Source organism: Petaurus breviceps, unplaced genomic scaffold (assembly GCF_028583685.1).
Source record: "Petaurus breviceps papuanus isolate PSGF00001 unplaced genomic scaffold, PetGlider_PUasm1.0 126, whole genome shotgun sequence".
Taxonomy (NCBI): domain Eukaryota; kingdom Metazoa; phylum Chordata; class Mammalia; order Diprotodontia; family Petauridae; genus Petaurus; species Petaurus breviceps.
The window spans coordinates 66,310,390-66,330,328 of NW_027185655.1; the positions used below are offsets into that span (position 1 = coordinate 66,310,390).

Genomic DNA, 19,939 nt, shown 5'->3' on the forward strand with positions numbered 1-19,939 from the left:
GTAGTAGTAGTAGTAGTAGTAGTAGTAGTAGTAGTAGTAGTAGTAGTTCTATGACCAAGGTTAAGCCAGGTTACCCCCTTGGAGTCTCACTTTCTTCCTTCATAAAACAGCCACACATGTTCTTATGTTACATAAGGGACATAGTAAACCTTAAATCACTCCCCAAAAGTGAGCTATACTGCTGCACACCAGCCTGACAGAGTTGTTTGATAAAGGGCAAAAAATAGGGTAACTTTTCAAGTCAAACCAACAAGGATTTGTTAACATTTATGGGACAGGCTCTATGCTAAGCACCTGGCATACAAAGAAAAGCAAAAACCAGCAAAAGACAGTCTCTTTTCTCAAGAAGCTCACACTCTGATGGGGGAGACAACATGGAGAGAACTAAGCACAAACAAGATATACAGAATAGATTGGAGATCGTCTCCTAGTGGACACACAAGCAGTAAAAAGGACTGGGAAGGACCCAGACTTGAAGGAATTTAAGAGAGACAAGGAGTGGAGATAAAGGAGAGAGGTTCCAGGTATTGGGGAGGAACAGCTGCTGGAAAGCTCTGAAAAGAATCTAAACATGTAAAAAATTAACTGGTAACTATTAAAAGGACATGCAAGTCTGACTCCTGTGCATCCTGCAAGCACAGTAGGAGACATGAATTCTGGTTTAGTTGAATGATAATTAATATCACTAGTACTTTGACCAGAAGTTGAGGTTCCCTGTTGATGCTTATATGTAGATTTTTAGAATGACTTAAGACTCATGGCCTTTGTTAAAATTAGAGTCACTGTTAACTTTGCCTATTCAATGATGTTTCTTCACCAGGCTTCTGACATGATTTAAAGAGGAGCCACCAGCAAAACTGAATGAATGCCCTTCCAGGTAGCAGCTGCTTTCCTTATCAACATGCCGGTTAAGTGCTCCTTGGAGCAGCAGGCTATACACCTAGCAAGCCGAAGCTTTGTACCAGACAAGCAAATCTGAATCCTGACCTCTGTAGTACAGGGCCAGAAACTGTTATAATAAATGTGTTATTCTGTTAATAAACCCAGTTCTTCCACTGGATGCAAGTTATTTTCTAATTTATGAATACTCTGCTGGCTAGATTCAGTCAAATCCAAGGTGAATTTTAAAAACACTGCCTGAGGGCCCAATGATCCTGCATCTTCCATTCAAAACTGTCATCTACTATGATGAAAATGTATACTCTAATAACCTAAATATCATACTAGGGAAAAGTAAAACTACACCTGTAAAATGAGGGTCACTGGTTAGGCTATTTCCCTAGTGCTATCTTTCCCACTTCAGTTGCTATTAGCATTTTCATACTGCATTTCTCACATTTTTCATGTGTTGTAGGGATTGTGACAGTTGGAGAGGAGAAGAAGATCTGTACCATGTCTGAAAATTTCCTGAGGATGTGTGAATCTACTGAGGTGAGTATGTGGAGAGATTAAAAAAAAAACCTATATGATCAAGTTTTTGTCAAGTTTTTAACATTCATTGTGTTGGTTGCTTTAAAAACTTTGCATTAATTCTATCCTCCCCTCCCTGAGTATGGCCATAAAAAAACAAACAAAAAAAAAACCCAACCCCTCCCATTATTATTCAGGTTCAAGAAATGTATGTCTCTTTCTGCATTTTAAATTCATTGCTTTTTTTATCAAGAGGTAAGTTGTGTGATTCATCTTCATTCTTTTGAACTTCTATTACTGTGTTGCTGAGAGTTCAAAAGTTTGAAGAGTATGCATGCTTTTTGGTTCAATTTTTCAGTATGTGGCATAAAACACAGTGAAAAAGAATTTTGTAAAAGGTGTATATCAATATAACACATATTTTTTAGCTGAGATTGTATTTTATTGTTTTCCGTTTTGTTTTTTTTTTTTTTGCTTTTTGGAGGGCAATTGGGATTAAGTGACTTGCCCAAGGTCACACAGCTAGTTTTTTTGTTAAGTGTCTGAGGCTGGATTTGAACTCAGGTCCTCCTGACTCCAGGGCTAGTGCCCTACTCACTGCACCACGTAGCTGCCCCAAAATTGATATTTTATAGGAAAGAAAAAAAAAAGCTTTTCTGATATGGAAAACAATATCTCTCCCTCTCCTATTAATTTGGAATTTGCAAAAACCCATGGTTATATAAAAGTAAAAAGGAAGCCTATAAAATCACCATTATAGTCACTAAATAATTATGATGATAATTATAATTAGCATTAGTTCCCTTATCCCAATCTTTATAATGCTATTAGACTAATGTTAAACAATTATAGGGATTTAAAGCATCCAGAATTGATAGCAGCTCTTCAGAGAAATGGTTATATCATTAAGTTATTTGTTTAGTTAGAGAAGCACTAAGAGAAATCAGGTTTTTTTTGCTTTTTTGGAGCATAGTTGGGGTTAAGTGACTTGCCCAAGGTCACACGGCTAGTTTTTGTGTTAATTGTCTGGGGTCAGATTTGAACTCAGGTCTCTTCCTGATTCCAGGGCTGGTGCTCTATTCACTGTGCCACCCAGCAGCCCCAACTAAGAGAAATTCTTGATGAGCAAAGTTGTCAACTATGTTGAGGTTGCCTAATTCTGCTGTTTCTAACACTGTTTCATGTTTCTTTGAACCTCTCTCTACAGCTGAACATGACATTCCACTTGTTCATCGTGGCCCTTGCTGGAGCAGGAGCAGCAGTCATTGCCATGGTAAGTCCTTGTTCTTCTTGATTGATTATTCATGGTTTGAGCTGCATTTCAATTCCTGATTCAATTTATTCATAAGTATGAACATTTTCCTTTGGTGAACAAAGGCTGGAGGAATCCTTTTTTTTAAATGACAACAACTCCCAAAATTGTCAGTTTCTAGACTACAATTGAAATGCATACTGATTGAAATATGATTCTTCATGGAAAGAAGTATTTTCAGGATAACTAAATCCATGAAGTATAAGTTTTATAATTAATTTTTTTATAAGTTAACATTATTCACCTTCTTTCCCTTCTACTTCCTCCCCACCCAAATGAAAAAGAAAAACAACCCAAAAGAACCTTTGCAACTAATATGCATAGTCAAGAAAAACAAGTTTATCACATTGATTTTGTCCAAAAATATGTATGTCTCAATCTGTATTGAGTCCATACTTCTCTGTCATGAGGTAGGCAGTATATTAAATTATGTCTGGTCACTATATCAAAGTTCCAAAGTCATTCAAAGTGGCTTGTGTTTACATTGCTGTTGTTACTGTGTGAGAGGACAAAAAGAACAATGTCCTCTGCATCAGTTAAATCAAGTCTTTCCAGGTTACTCTGAAACCATCCTTTCTAAGGTTTTTAATAAATTAAAAAAAAAACCTTTACAAAGTCTATGCAGTGACTTCTAGTAGAAATAATTTCATTTCTGCAAAGCCATGTTACTTCAAAACATTGTGCTGAGCACTGGGACAAAGACAAAAATGATATAATTATTCTTAAAGAGATTATATTCTGTTTGGTAGACTATAATATGTGAACAATGAAATAAATACAGGATAATTTTAGAAGAGAGGAACCACTAAAAATTGGAGGGATGCTAGAAGACATCATAGAGGAAATGGCCTCTCAACTTAAAGGAAGATACAGCTAGAAGCTAGATAGTAGAAGACTTTAAATGCCAAGATTAAGACTTTGTATATTATGCTATTGAAAATAAGAAGCCACTTAAGATTTTTAAGTGCAGGAGTGGCATGGTCAGATTTTTCTACACCATAGAAAGATTACTAGGTCAGGCATGTGAAAGATGAAATGGGAAAGAGAGAAAATGGCAACAGAGAGATCAATTAGAAGACTATTACAAGAGTCCATGCAAGGGAAGATGAATACCTGAACTGAGGTGGTGGCCATATAGTGGTACCCTCAAAGAAAACAGAGTAGGCTAGAGAAACAATATGTTTATGTGGCTGTAGGGTCTAGAGAGTGGGAGGATGAATATATTTTTTCAAAACGTAGCATTGATATGTGCTGGGACATCCCGGTAAAGTTATTTTCCAACTGATGCTTGTGGAAGACTGGAACTTGGAAGTGAGTTTAGGGCTAGATATAAAAAATGAGGAATCATTGCCAGAAAGAAGATAATAGACTCCATGGAAGCAGATGAGGAGAAAACTGGGACATAAGAGAGTTGCACTTAGAGGCTGAGAGATGAATGAGAAGCCAGCAAATCAACTGCAAATGAGAGTTCAAATAAGTAGTAGAAGAGTCATGAAAGAATATGGAAGCCAGTGGAGGAGGAAGTATATAGAAGTAGTGGGCAGCCAAATCTTTCAAAACTGTGGAGAAATCAATAAGGATCAAAGTTGAGAAAAGGACATTTGGTGAATAATCATCAGTATCTTTGAGAGAGCAGCTGTATTAGATTGAAAGGAGCTGAGAAGTGAGTGGGTGTGGAGGTTAAGGTGACAAATTTCAGCACTTTAAAAGAATTTAGTGGTGAAAGGGAGGTGACACGAGATGAGAATTTTAAAAGCTGTGTAAGAATGGGAAGGAGAAGAGAGAAAGTTTGATATTTAAGTGCTGTGTCTCTTTCATCAAGAGGATCAAGATATAATCTAGACTTATTGAGTTTTCTAGATCTTTTTCTCCCCAGATAGTTTGCAATCATGGTTCTTGCTTTCCAATCTAGTCTAATCCAATAAACACTTATTAAGTGTTTATTATATGCCTGGCACTGTGCTAAGTACTGGGGATACAATTCGTAAAAAGATAGTTCTTACCCTCAAAAAGCTTATGATCTAATGAAAGGAGACAGTACACAAAGGCAGGGAAAGGCTGGGGGGTGGGTGGGTTGGAGTAATAGATGCTAGGGGGCATATAGGCAAAGCAACAACTTCAAAGAGAGTCCAGTTTCTGCCCTCTATAAAGGAAGCCATTGGGAGAAGTTTGGTATTCCACCTTCCAGCTCTCCAATCACAAGGGAGAACACGCTGACACAGAGTGAGTTAGCAGCCTGATGGTGAGATTAGAAGGGATGAATTTATCCTGGGACGGCCATTTTATTTCCTAGAGTTGGAACAAGACAGAGCAGCAGATGCAAGGTGGAAAAGTTTATTCTATATAAGAGGTGCATCATTCTACTCAGACCTAGATTTTTTTTTACTCCATAAAACACTTGAAAAGAAAATGAATTTACAGCAACGTGGTAGCTTTCTGCTACTTTAAAAATAGGTGTAACAATGATTGCATAGCAGTCGTGGTCATATGAATGTACATGTTCTTCCATTCGATATTCTGTGTAGTGGGAGCTTACACACACATTGGAAAGAGAAAGCCTTCCTTAAAAGTGGCTTAAGTAGATTTATTAAAGAGAAAACAGCCAAAAAATGGGAATGAGAAACGAGGTGAATACTTTAAAAAGATTTAAGACATTTAAAAATTGCATCCTAATTAAATTGTGAAAGCAGAGAATGAAAAACATATGGGAGGGGAACACCCTAGTAAAACTTGAGAACTTGCATTGCATCTGTACCATGCCAGTAAACAAAGAAATTCCAAGATGAAGAACATAAAAATGCACACAAGGTTTATAACCCACTTATGGTAGCTGCTAAAGCTAGAAAATTCTAACACTTAAAAAAATTATATGATATTTTTGTTCAGTTATTTCAGTTGTGTCTGATTCTTCATGACCCCTTTTTAGGGTTTTCTTGGCAAAAATGCTTCTCCAGCTCATGTTACAAATGAGGAAACTGAGGCAAACAGAGCTAGATGACTAACCTAGAGTCACACAGCTAGTAAGTGTCTGAAGCTAGATTTGAACTCAGATCTTCCTGACTCAAGGCCTGGTGCTCTATACTCTGCAGGCCAGATTTGAACTCAGGAAGATGAGTCTTCCTGACTCTAGTTCACTTAAGAACCTGAAAGATAACCCTTCATCAGATCAGTGCCACTGAAAGTCTGGCAGTTTCTAGAACAATTTCAATGCAAATGTCACAAGTGTGGATATTAAAAATCAATAAATACAAATGAAATAAGTGGTTTTCATCTTTTGCCTTAGTTTAGTATCTTATCCTATTAAAAAGCTGTATTATTTAAATAACAGTAAATTTACCTATTCAATAACATATGGTAATTTTTATTCTTCCCCCTTCTCTGAATAAAAATTGTCATCTCCAATTTATTGAAAGTAGCATAGAAAATTCTATTTAAAATCACTTTTCTCCTTCACATTAATCCTTCAGCATGGCTAAAAACCAACAAGCAAACACCAAACTCTCCAAAACAATATTTGTAGGAACCATACTTCCTAATTGCACTACATCTGGTAGCAATGAGTATACTCATGTGGTCTGTTGAAAAGCACTACTGGTTTTAGAATCATATTTTCCATTTTAAAGTTGCCAGTGCCTTTCAGACTCTGTGTCTTTGAAGCTATGCTAATTTAGCATGAGGGACTTAGTGTGACAACAAGTAGGCATCAGTTGTATTGCTGGTGGTTTTTCAGCTCCAATAGCATTCCTACAGAAGTCTGCATTTCAAAGATAAGGAAACTGAGGCCATGACTTGTCCTAAGTCACACATAGGCAGTAAATTCCAGAGGTAGAATTAATGAGAAGAGATATAGCCCCATCATCATGTAGATGAGGAAACTGAGGCCCACTTAACCTCTAGGTTAAGTGAATTGTCTAAATTCACAAAGGCAATGAGTCTGAAAACCAGAATTTCATCAGGTCCTCTGAATTCAGCATCAGTGCTCTCTACCCTGTGTCATGGTTACCTGCCAGGACTGTCTTTTATCCAATATCTTGGATGGTTTTATTTTTTTTTCTTTTGTGGTAACACACTACTTTTTCCTTTGATAGGTTCACTACCTTATGGTTCTGTCTGCCAATTGGGCCTATGTGAAAGATGCCTGCCGAATGCAAAAGTATGAGGACATCAAATCAAAGGAGGAGCAAGAGCTTCATGATATTCACTCTACCCGCTCTAAAGAACGACTCAATGCTTACACATAAGAAAACCACCATCTCCCTCCTCTCTAACATTTGAATGCTTTCTTGTTTAACTAAAGGCCATCCAAACCATTTCTAAGCAAAACAAAAGTGCTTCTCAAAAATAAGATAGGTGGGGTGACTAGTGAATCATCCAAGTCTTTCTTGTTAAGCACTTCTTTTCCTAATTAGTTAATTTTGTGTGATTGTATTCTCTCCTACAAAGCTCCTATCCAGCCTCTCCTGAATCCTCTCCAACTAATTAGTTCTGTCAGATCAAATATACTAATATTGTCAAATATGAAGATTTGTTTGATTTTTTTAATCATTTTGTATGTGTTATGCATAACACCTTTTGCATTGTTTCCTATGTTTTTGAAAAGAAAAAAATAGCTTTTTTATACTTTTTAGTTTTGATTTCAGTAACTACAGGTATACTTCAAAGGGACCATTGTTGTATAATACGTACAATATTACAGAGATGACACAATGATGACTTTCCTTGAAATCTGAAGCTTTTGCCAGATGGATCAATCGCCATCTTGACTGTAGGCCCTCGGTAATGTTTTCAACAACTAAAGGTGCAATTTCTAAATTTATAACAGTAGGTAAAAAAAAGTGCTTCTTATCTTTGTTAACACTATATTATTCTTGATGTATTTAAAAAGGGTATTTCTCTCAAAGTTTTATTGGTGATTTTTCTTGTTTCTGTTGTGAGCATGTAGACAGTGATGCTAATGCATGGCCACTTGCCTTTTTCAAGGATGTGACACCATGATTTTAAAGACAGAGCATATAAACAATTGTTAATGGAAATAGCTTGAGGACAAATTAAATAATTTTTGTGATCTGACCAATGGCTAGGCTGAATTAAGCGTGATTAATGTGTTAATGTTAGAATTTACTACATAACTACAATTATAAAAGTGATATCAGAAATATACAGCACTTTTACCCCTCAGAATTCTTTTTACCTGCTTTAAAAATTTTAATAGATTGCACCTCTGTGAACGCTACTTAAAATTGTTTATGAAATATTGTAAAGGCTTCCATAAATGTAATAGCTTTGCTTGCAGTTTTCTGACATCTATCAATTTACCTGTAGTATGTTTAAAGTGAGGTCAGAAGCCACTATGGAACTTATTGTTTGGAAATACATAAAAGACTTGGAGTTTTAGTTTAAGTAAGTCAATTCCAACTGAAAGGTCAGTCATATTCATTTCAAAGAAGTACCTGTAATCAAGATTGGAAAAAAAAGAAAAAAAAAGCACTCAGTATTACTGGACCAAATTTGGTGTTCATTTTCACTTTTATTTTGCCTATTTCTAATGCTACAAGAATGCTGTAAAGTGTCTTTTAAATTGATGTAGCCTGACAAGACATTTTTGTCAGTGTCAAAAATCCTAGATAGTTTTGTGCACTTCTTGAACCATTGTGAAATTCTCTCTCAGTATAAGTGCATTTCTAATAAAGGTTCATGACTAAACATCTTTGTACAATAACTAATCATGCATCACCAGTGAATTTTAAAATCTCGTAGTAGGTGGGGGTGGGGGGTATTACTCTAGTTATTTGTGGCATGGTCCTGCATTTCGTAGTATTAGATGATTGATTTGGGGTTGGTTTTGGATTTGGGTTTGGGGTATTTTTTTTTTTTACATTTAGGCTGTCTTACCGGATCAACAATTTTCTGATATGTGCAGTATTACAGTTCTTCAACAACAACAAAAAAGTATTATGAACCTCCTTCTGATTCTCTGTTGTAGTGTTTCAGTTCTGTGTCTTAAACAGTTTGTGATAATTTTTAAAACCGTCTTTTAAACTCATGTAATGATGTTGATGCTTTTGGCTTTTCTCTGGTATTAGTTTGTATTTTCACAAAGAATGCTTTGTAGCAGGCATTACAATTAATCTGTTTTGTACATAAATGTGCCAACAGCTTGATGGTGGCGTTTTTGAAATGTAGAACAAAGTGCTTGCAAAATGTAATAAACACACTTGTGTACTTTGTGTATTTATTTGTTAGTCCTTGCTGTTTTTTGTTTTTGCTCTTTCCCAAGTGTATGACTTTTTAAATAGAAGACATAAACCCAATCTCCACTTGGCTCTTCCCCCTGCAGGACTGATCTAATGCTCTGAAACTCACTGCTAAGTCTGTGAATAGATCTATAGTACAAAAAAAAGACAAGAAACAGAAGGGATCATGTAATTTGTTAGGTCATTTAGATCAGAAAAACAGATTCTATTTGCTACCTCTTGTGTAATTTTTCCTACTTTTTTTTTAGCACCATACAATTTAATTCAGAAGGGAAAATGAATTATTCTTCCTTTTTCTCAAATATGGTTCATCTTTTCCTGGGAAGGTATAACAGATTTGCTTGAACTTTTAGAAATAATTAGCCAGTCTCCTGGAAAACCCAATTTTCATATGGAATAAGGAATAAAGATTCAACTGTTCCTCAGTTTCCTTTATGTGACTCAGTAGTGTACTGAGAATTTCACATGACTGAAGGCAGAAATAATGAGATCATAAAATGTATTGTCATAAAAAACTTGGAATATTCAACTCATTCCTTTCATAGATGAAGAAAATAAAACAAGTGCCTTGACACAAATAATGTAGCTACTAAGTAGCCACCCAGAACCCAGGGCTTTCAACTCCAGTTCCACTGCATTCCCACTCCATCTCCATTAACTCCCTATGACAAAAAGAGACATGTGGAAGAGAACTATAACTATGTGTATGCATCTCTATAGATATAGATGTACGTGTCTCTATCAATATATCATAACTATGCAAAAAAATCAATATTCAACACCTTGAAAACAGGATTGGAGAGGGTTTTTATTTTGTTTTGTTTTTTACAATTCTTTCACTATTAAATTTTAATGTAATTTCTATTTAGGACAAAGATGCCAAAGAACTAGATGTTCAGGAAAATCAAGAGCAGGTATTTTAAGCAATTTCTTTTAGAAGAGTAAAGTAACCACTGTGTCAACTAGTGAGTTTGAGACATACGAACAGCTTACTGGTACAGTGACTTATCCAGGACACTTAAAGGATGAAAAGAAGGCTTCAACCACAGGAGATACATCAATGAGGGAAGATTAATGGGACAACCACAGATAAAAATCAGACAAAATGAGAAGTCATGAAAAAATCACAGTCAGTCTTACAGGGGTAATCATACTCATCATGAATCCATCAAAGTATACAAGTAGCTTTGATCATTGTGGAGGGCTTTATAAATTCTGAAATAATATCATACATCAGCTCACCAAAATAAAATATTTTCTCTAAATTATTCAAATACGTTTTGTAAGTTTAAACATAAGGTCATAATTGACTCTATTCGTCCAAAACTATATCCTCATGTTCATATAACAACATCTGATTCTCTGGATAGATATCCTCCACTATCTGATTATAATGAAAATAACTCTACTGTGTGTTTCTTTAGCAGTTCTCATAGGACATTTTATGGACAAGGACCTAGGACAGAGAAAAGGTGAATGTGACTATTGCCCAAATATATTGGTTGAATTCTCTCACCCACCAGACATTTTTAAGGGGTATATCTTGGTGAGTCCTCTTGTATAATTACAATGTTCATATTTTTTTCCCTAGATGAAATGTGTAGAGATTTCCATTTATTTAGTACAAAAGTCTCAGCAATCCTATAAACTTACATCCTTTTGGACCAATTTCAAGCCACATATTTTAAAACTAAATGGATGTAATTAGTTCAAGATAACAATATGGTTGCTGATCTTGATTACTTTGAAATATGCTTATAGGGCAATTTATATGAAATCTGATTAATAGTCTAGCAATCTTTCTAGAAAACTATTAACTGCAGTAGAAGGTGATTTTGTTTGAGGTGTTATTGGCCCAGAAGTAAATATGTTTATCAGTAGTTTTTGATAAGCTCCATATATATTGTTTTCTTTCTTTTTTTGCTAATAGAAGTTGTTTACTTAGCTTTCTGAGGTCTGTCCTGCTTGTTTCTATTTTTAAAAAATACATTATGCTTACAAACTGAACTGAACAGATGCTGGCTATGAATAATATTTCTCCTGTTTGCATTTCTGGCTTCTAAAGCCTAAGTAGAAAGGGACCAATGGGAAGAAAGAAATAGAAAGATATGTTCGATTAGAACAAAAATGAAAAGTACAAGTGAGGTGTATGAAACAATCAATTCTAGTATAAGGAAGAGTGAGAAAAGGAATAGTAATATTGGAAGTAATATTCTACAAGCCATGATTTAATTACTGAAATTGAATAATATTGAATTTATTAATATATTGAATTATTACTGAAAGTAATATTCTTAAATATCAGTTCAAAACGTCCACTTGTTTCAACAACAACAAAAACAATTAAATGACATGGTATGATATATGCCATGGAAGAATAATATATGACACAAACTCTCAGGAACATATACCAAAAAAATTAATTATAATTGTCTGATATTTCTTAATAACACTATGCTTCCCAGTAATTCCCTGCAACTTCCAGCTCCCCCCATTGTACCCTCCTTTGTAACAAAGAAATACAGTTAAGCAAAACAAGTAAATGCATTAAGTATATCTGACAATATGCATTACTCTGTCACAAATTCCACAGACCAACACTTCTATGAAGAGATGGAAATCATGCTGAATTAAACTATTACTAATAAGACATAAGAAAATAAAAGACCTTAGAATATTATTTTCCCAATATTGTTACATACTTTCTGTCATTAGTTTTAGGTTCCCAGGTCATCATTGAATATGGTGAAGTTTTTAACTGTCTTTCTGCTATTCAACAGGCATTGTTTTAAAATCCTTACACAAAAACAAAACAAAGCAAAAAAAACATCAAAAGACATGAAAAATGTGGCACAAAGGCAAGTAGCATCCTATGTTAGCATCACCCAACAGATAGCAATCTGTCGTATTTCATCAAAATGTGATTTCTTTAATCCTCCTTGTCCCTTAGCACGACCACCACCACATTCCCCCTGCCTAAAAATAATATCCTGATCTATAGGTCCTTTAGGAGGGAGGGGATTAGATATCTGTCAGTGGCCTTGGTTTTTTTGTGCTTTTATAAGAAACAGACCAGTTATGTCTACTATCTTATTCCTGTAAGAGTTTGGGATGATGTGATAAAAAAAATACTGTATCTATTTCTCCTTTGAAATTTTACATAGTATAAGGGTAATCTGTTTATTATCACTAGGAAAGCCTTGAATAGGAAAAGAAGCAAGGAGGAAAAGATTGGTAAGCAGAAGGTATGTAAAAACTATGCAGTCCTGCCTGAAATTGATCATGGGGAGGTGAGGCATCTTACCTTATTGGTTATTATGATATATATGGTATTCTCTGCCCTCAGATTTTAATATCTTATTCTCCTGTAGCACCTGATATCTATGGCAGATCAGGAGAAATTTCTCTAATTTACTGTACCCTAAATATGGTTCTACTTTGTTGCTTTAAAACACGATTGTTGAGTGGAAATCCTTTCCAGTCTCCTATTCACAAATATGAAGGGTTCAGCTCTTCTAGAGTAAAAACAATTACCTGTTTTATATTCTCAATAAAATGGTCTTAACAAAAATAAGGGATGCTATCATGTAATGAGACACTTATTTACAAAGTGATAGCTTCCTTTAAAGTGATCATTCAGATTTCCAAAATGCCTAGCTCAGACATGGAGAATTTTCTCATATAAGAAGACTGATTATAAATGAAAAGGCGTTTTCTTTTTTTTTAGTGGTCTGGATTTCTGATATTATTGTTATGGAAACTTCCCTTCTCATTCAGATAGGCATCTCATCTGCAAGTTACAGTCCCAGTTTTGACATGGACATTGAAAGGTAAGCTTAAAATTGGCATTCTATAAAGTAGTGAAGGGAAAGGTAATACAATTAAGAAATTAAAAATGTGTAGTGAAATATCACAAAATTTAGATATATACATTGATTTAAATTCAATATTATCTTTAATTCAAACCCATGAATATTAATTGTATTAATATCACCTCTTAGTTATATGAAGCTTCAAGTATGAAGCATTTACAAACTGCTTCATAAATATTTCATTTATTCTGCACAATCAATCGACAAGTATTCATCTGGGGATAAAAAAAATGAAACTATTCTCAAGAAGCTCATATTCTAATGGAAAGACAAGTGTAAATACATGTGTATTTAAATAACCATAAGGAAAATAAATATAAAATAGAGAGACTGGAGCACTAACAATCCTTAGGATCACAGAAACCTTCATATAGTAGTTTCTTGAGCTATGTCTGAGAAGAAGAGAGGTCAAGAGGAAGGGCATTCCAGGGGTGAGGGACAGTCAATGCAGAGGCACAGAAATGAGAGATGGAATATTCAGTGTGATAAACAGAGAGAAGGCTCGTTTTGTTCACAAAGTTATGTATAATGAGGCTAGAAAGTTAAGTTGGTAATGAGTAGTGAAAGGCTTTAAAAGCTAAACGTTTCCCCAAGGAAATAAGAAGCCACTCAGGTGACAAAGTCAGACCTATACTTAAGAACAAAATCACTTAGCAGCGTATGGATAAACTGGAGTGGTTAGAGTCTTGAGGCTATTGCAATAATCACGGCAAGAAGTGATGAAGGCTTGAATTAGTGGCTCAGTGAGAAGAGATTGAATGGTAGATGTTGTAGATGTAGAAACTATGTTGAAGAGAGAGAGGAATCCAGGATGATGCTAAGGTTATGAATCTTAAGAGACTGGAGACATGGTGTTGTCAACAAGAAATTTGGAAGAGAAGTAGGTTTGGGGACTAAGATAAAAAAATCTCTTTTAGACAAGAGTGGGAGACAGTTCAAGTCTCCCAGCCGTCAAGTTGGGAAGTTTGATAGGCATTTGGAAATATGGGACAACACGTTAGGAAAGAGCCGTGGCCTGGATATACTAGGTGTCATAAAAATCTACAAAAATTTAAAACTGAACCAAGACTTTGGGGATAACCCATATAGATCAGTGAATCATCTGCACTTAAATAATTAAACCCATGGGATCTGATGAGAACACCAAAGGAACCAGTGGAGAGTGAGAAAAGAAAAGGGCACACTTGGGAATACCTCCAGTGACATAGAAGGTGAGTCAGTAAAGGAGATGAAGGAAAAGTCAGGCAGGAGGAGTACCAGGAGAGAATAGTGCCACAAAAACCCACATGGTATCTAGGAGAAGATAGTGGTCAACTCTCAAAATGTAGCACAGAGATCAAGAAAACTAAGAAAAAAGCATACCACTTGGATTTTAAGATATCACAGTAGACTTCCAGGTCACGTGAGCAAAAGTTTGAAGAATTGAGACATTTTCTCTGAGCGTCCCCACCTCTCGAAGTTCTCCCCCTAAACTCCACCCCCTAAAATAAAACAACTTTAGCTGTTCGCTAAGGTCTAGGACACCCAGAATCCAAAAGAAGGCAAAAAAAACTCTCTAATAAACTCATTAACTCACTGACCATAAGGTCCCTCAATACCCTTCCCCTATATTCCATGCTACCAGGGCAAGACTGCACTAGCAGACCCTAGAACAGGGCACAGGCTTACAATAAAATCCACTCCCACACTTCAGTCCCTCTCCCTCTTTCTAGAACAGTGGAGACCCCATCCTCAGGCTGCAGAAGATTGTCTGGCTATCCTTTAAGAGCAAAAGGGTGTTGGGGCTGCAACTCTATAGTACTAGAAGTATAGGTGTCAGAAGAGACAACTTCATGACACCAATATGGAGGGGAAAACACACTGTGTGTGTGTGTGTGTGTGCGTGTGTGATGGGGAAGGGGTACAAAATTCCATAAACCTGATGGAAAGAGCACAGAATCCATCTGATGCCAGTTTTGATCACCTAAAAGTCACTTAGCGCAGAGAACTAGTCCAGTAAACTGCATTGTCCCATAATGAAGAGGAGGCTGTGATGCTTTAGAACTCGGCACCCAATGAAAACATTATCAGAGAAGACAGAATCAGAAAGTGAACAGGGGAACATTCGGGGGGGGGAGCTAAGTAGGGGGAGAGAATGAAATTACAAAAGATCTCGGGAAACAGAAAACTCAAAGACCTTGAACATAAGCAGAGAAAATATTAACAACAGGAAATATGGCCTCCAGATCCAATAAATGAGTTCAGATATCTATGAATACTACAAAACAACAACAATAAAATGATCCAAAACTTGATGAGACAGAGTATCTTGTAATATTTGAGGAGAACACAGAACCACAACAAGCAGTTCCTGCATGTTGTAAAGTAGAAAATGTAATAATCCAATTCAAAAACAACAGTTTTTTTGGCTTTTAGGAGGGGGAAGTGCAGGGCAATTGGGGTTAAGTGACTTGCCCAAGGTCACACAGCTAATAAGTGTTAAGTGTCTGAGGTCAGATTTGAACTCAGGTCCTCCTGACTGCAGGGCTGGTGCTCTATTCACTGTGCCACCTAGCCGCTCCCTAAAACAATACCTTTTTAAGTGATTAGAAGAAAGATTTTGAAATACAAAGCAAAGAAAATTTGAATAATGTAAGAATATTCTATACCCAACAGAAAACATAGGATGGGATGAAATAATGTGTTCTGGAGAGCAATGGAGTTTAGGATATAGCCCAGGGTGATTTTCAAATCTGTGCTTAACCATGTATGAAAAAAGACAGATGTTCAATAATGAGGCATTTAAAACATATTTAGAAAGAAAACAACTGAGGAGATCATTTCTTTTTCCAATAACCCAAACAAAAATGCAAGAGTAATGAATAAAAGCAGCAGGCAAGTCCAGCAACAGAAACAATGACAGTGACAGCTGATAGGAAGAAACTTCTTTCTAATGTCCATGAGGAAATGGGTTAAGTTGGAAGTATAATGGAGGTAACAGGCAAAAGGTATATGGGAACCATTATGGAGATTACATGGAGATGCCTATCTACAAGCAAATCAATGATTTTTTTTTGTTTGTTTCTTTGTGAGGCTATATTACATGAGAGAGTACATGAAAAAGGGGGGAAGACAGCAGGAAGAAAGAGATGAAATGTGTGATATGCCCAGGTCAATTGAAGGCTAGCAATGAAATGATGGTAAACCCTGTTTCTTACAAAGAGAAGAGTCTACAGGGTGAGGAGGAGAAACAAGGATTGAAAGGGAAGTGGAAACAAAAGGAGGCCTCTTTTGGGTTATGGGATGGGATTCCTGATGAATGTTCCTATGGGTAAAGACAGATGGTGTGTAAAGGGAGATGGGGACCTTGAATTGAGTATGGCCTGAGGAATTTGGTCCTTGGAGTCTATTCATCCAACATCAGAAGAGAGAGAAAGAGAGTTGGAACCTGACATCTTGGAAGAGTGGAAGAGCATGGACCTGGGGAGAAAATTTTGAAGCAAATGGGGAAAGAATGGTAACCAGGAGGGGTCCTACCATGGGGCAATGTCCTCTCTGACCCCTGTAATAATTAACATTGTTCTAGGAGTGATACACAATGGAAAAGGGGAATCCCTGGGGCTGGAGCTAGAAGGCAGTATCAGAAAGTACCTAGAGGGAAGAGGCTATGTATTTGGAAATATTTTTTTGGCATATGATTACATCAGGAATACAAAGAAAAAAGAGAGACCAGTTAAATTCAGAGATTGAGAGTATAAGAGAAGAGAGAAAAAAGATGACATATGATGAAGAGAATGAGTAAAACCATTTTTGGAAAGGGGCACAAGAATGAAATTTTAAAAATTAATGAATAGGAATAGTTGAAGAAGAGGAGTAAAAGGTGAAATGTAATTGAGAAGAGGAAAAAGAGGAGGAGAAAGAATTATATAACTAGATAAAATCAGAAGAGAAAAAGGAATAAGCCATCTCTCTTAAGTGAAAGGGGTAACAAATGAAAAGAAGGAATCAGTAGGGAGGCTAAAAAAGTCAGTGGAAACAGACTCACCTTTAAAAAAAGATTAAAGTAAATGAAGAAATATAGTACTATTACAGCAGAAAAAAATTATAACATAAAAAATCCAATATTAGAGACAGAAAGAAGATATTAAACCTAACTCCCATACATTTAAATGTGAATGTATTGAATGATCCAATAAAAAAAAAGAGTGACAGAATGGATGAGAAAACAAAACCCTGCAATTTGTTGCTTACAAGAAACATTAAAAAAAACCCAAAGATTTACACAGAATAAAACAGGGGAGAGGAAGATGAAAAAAATCTACATATTAAATGAATGCAAAAAAACAGGACTTGCAATCTTGCCATGTGACTATGAAAAAACAAATATTCAAAAAATAAAAAGGGATAAACAAAGAAACTGAAAGGAACCAAAATTCATAAACTAAAAACCAATACCAGTAATAAATTTATATGTTCCAAATACCTTGACATCCTAATTCATAAAGGAAACATGAACTTCAAAAAGACATAGACAGTGATACAATAGTGAAAGGAGACCAATATTTCTCTATTAGTGTTGGATAAGTCTAACAGAAAAATAAACAAAAGGGAAAATATGGAAATGAACAAATTTCTGGAGAAATCAGAGTTTAAAGACTTATGGAATCTTCTAAATGGGAAAGCAAAAGAATATGTATATTTCTCTGCACCCCATAGAACTTTTACAAAAACTGGCCATGTATATAGGAATATTACAAACAAATATAAAAAGGCAGAAATAGTTAATACATCCTTCACAGACTATAATGCAATAAATATAAGAATTAATTTAGGGACCACACACACAAAAATAGACCCAGATGGAGACTTAAAAATGAAACCCTAAATAATGTGTGGGTCAAAGAACAAATCATAGAAACAACTGATTACTATGTAAAAGAAAATGATAATGATGAAATGATATTACAAATTTCTGGGATGATTCCTCAAGGGAAAAATCATATCCTTACAAACATAAATTTAATAAAATAGGAGAAAAGGGGGGATTAATGAACAAATAGGCACTTAAATTAGAAAGGCAACAAGTAAACAAGCCTAAAATAAACATAAAAGAGAAAATAAAAGACCATATCTTAGAAAAGCAAATATATCTGGCTATAGGAACCGTAAAATAAAGAACCCCTCTTCTGATGGATTCAGAGAAGAATTCTAATCAAACCTTTACAGTTAACACTCATACTCATAAATTATTCTCAAATACTGAAAAAGAAAGCACCCTACTAGAATCCTTTCATGACAGAATATAGTCCTAAAAGCTAAACCAAGTAAAGATAAAACAAGGAAAGAAAACTACAGGCCAAATATCACTAATGAACATTGACTCAAAAATTTTTAACAAATTCCTGTCAAACAGACTATGGTGATTTATCCAAAAAAAACCAAACAACCATTCATTATGACCAAGTGGGATTTATAAATGGGATACAAGGTTGTTTCAACAGAACCACATGATATTCTCAATTGATGCAGAAAAATCTTTGACAAAGTATATCACTCTTTCATGCTAAAAAACCCTTCCAAGCATAGGTATAACAAGACCTTTTTTAATATCATAAAAAAGCATTTATCTAAAACCAAAGGAAAATATCATATACAATAGAGATACACTATAACCTTTTCCAAAGAAATGAAGCAAGAATATAGTTCTAGAAATGCTAGCAACAGCAATAAGGCAAGAGAAAGAAATTAAAGGCATAAAGATCAATAAAGTAGAAATAAAAACTATACTATTTGCTGATGTAATGGTTTACTTCAAAAATACTGGGTAAATAGCAAATATACAAATAGAAAGAGTTAACACTTTCAGCAAAGCTGTAGGCTACAAATAAATCCTCAAAAATCAAGTGCATTTGTATATAAGAGCAACAAATCACAAGAAGCTCTCATAGAAAGGGAAATTCCATTCCAAATAACTACAAAATATATAAAATGTCTGGGGATTCACATACCAAAACACACAAAAGACTTTTATAGACTCATTCACAAAGTATACCTTAATGAAATAAAGAACAACTTAACTAACTGGAGGAATATTTAGTGCTCATGGCTAGACTGTGCCTATGTAATAAAAATAACAATACTACCAAAATTAATGTACATTTTGCTTTGTTGGGGTTTTTTTGGAGGGAGGATGGTAGGGCAATTGGGGTTAAGTGACTTGCCCAAGGTCACATGGCTAGTTTTTGTGTTAAGTGTCTGAGGCCGGATTTTAATTCAGGTCCTCCTGACTCCAGGGCTGGTGCTCCATTCACTGCACCACATAGCCAACCCTTTTAATGTACAGTTTTAATTCTATGACAGTCAAATTACCAAAGGGATACCTTATAAAATGTGACAAAATGATAACAAAATTAGGAAAAACAGAAGATTTAGAATAAAAAGGAAAATGATGAAAAGCAGGGATAAAGGAGGAAGAACACTTCCAGACCTCAAACTATATTATAAACCAGCATTCATTAAAACTATCTGCTATTGGTTAAAGGACAAAGATCAATGGAAGAGACTAGAGAAGAAAGATTCAGAAACAATAGAACTCAATTACCCAGTCTATGATAACATGGAAAATATAAATCACTGAGAGAAAAAAAAAAAAACCTCTGATGAAAACTGCTGGGAAAACTAGAAAACAATCTGGCATACAATAGGCTTGGACAAATACCTTACAACATATTCCACATTACATTGTAAAAGGATATATTACCTTGATATTAAAGGTAACATGAAAAATCAGAAGAGATTTCTCATATACCTCTCACAGATATAGATAAGAAATGTATTCTCAACCAAACAAGAAGTAGACGTAGTTACACAAGAGAAAACAGATAATTTTAATTACTTAAAACTGAAAAGCTTCTGTACAGACAAAATTAATGAACAAAAAGGGGAGTGAGGAAAAAAAATTTTGTATCAAATTCCTTTGATAGCAGTTTAACATCCAAGATATATGTAAACCTAATAGCCATTCTCCCAATAGATAAGGAGTCAAAGGATTAAAAAAAAAAAAAAAAAACCAAACAAAAAACCAAAAATAAAACAAAACAAAAAAACCCCAC

General features: G+C 35.1%; 1 protein-coding gene across 2 annotated transcripts in view; it reads left to right on the forward strand.

The window, feature by feature from the left end:
• Positions 1–8,957, forward strand: part of GPM6A (glycoprotein M6A) — a 523,488-nt gene extending 514,531 nt beyond the window's left edge. For both annotated transcript variants that reach the window (XM_069096708.1, XM_069096698.1), the window contains exons 5-7: positions 1,355–1,431; positions 2,618–2,683; positions 6,811–8,957. In XM_069096708.1, the coding sequence (XP_068952809.1) occupies positions 1,355–1,431; positions 2,618–2,683; positions 6,811–6,963 (296 nt within the window). In that variant the 3' untranslated portion in view covers positions 6,964–8,957. The remainder of the gene's footprint in view (positions 1–1,354; positions 1,432–2,617; positions 2,684–6,810) is intronic.
• Positions 8,958–19,939: the final 10,982 nt, after the last annotated feature.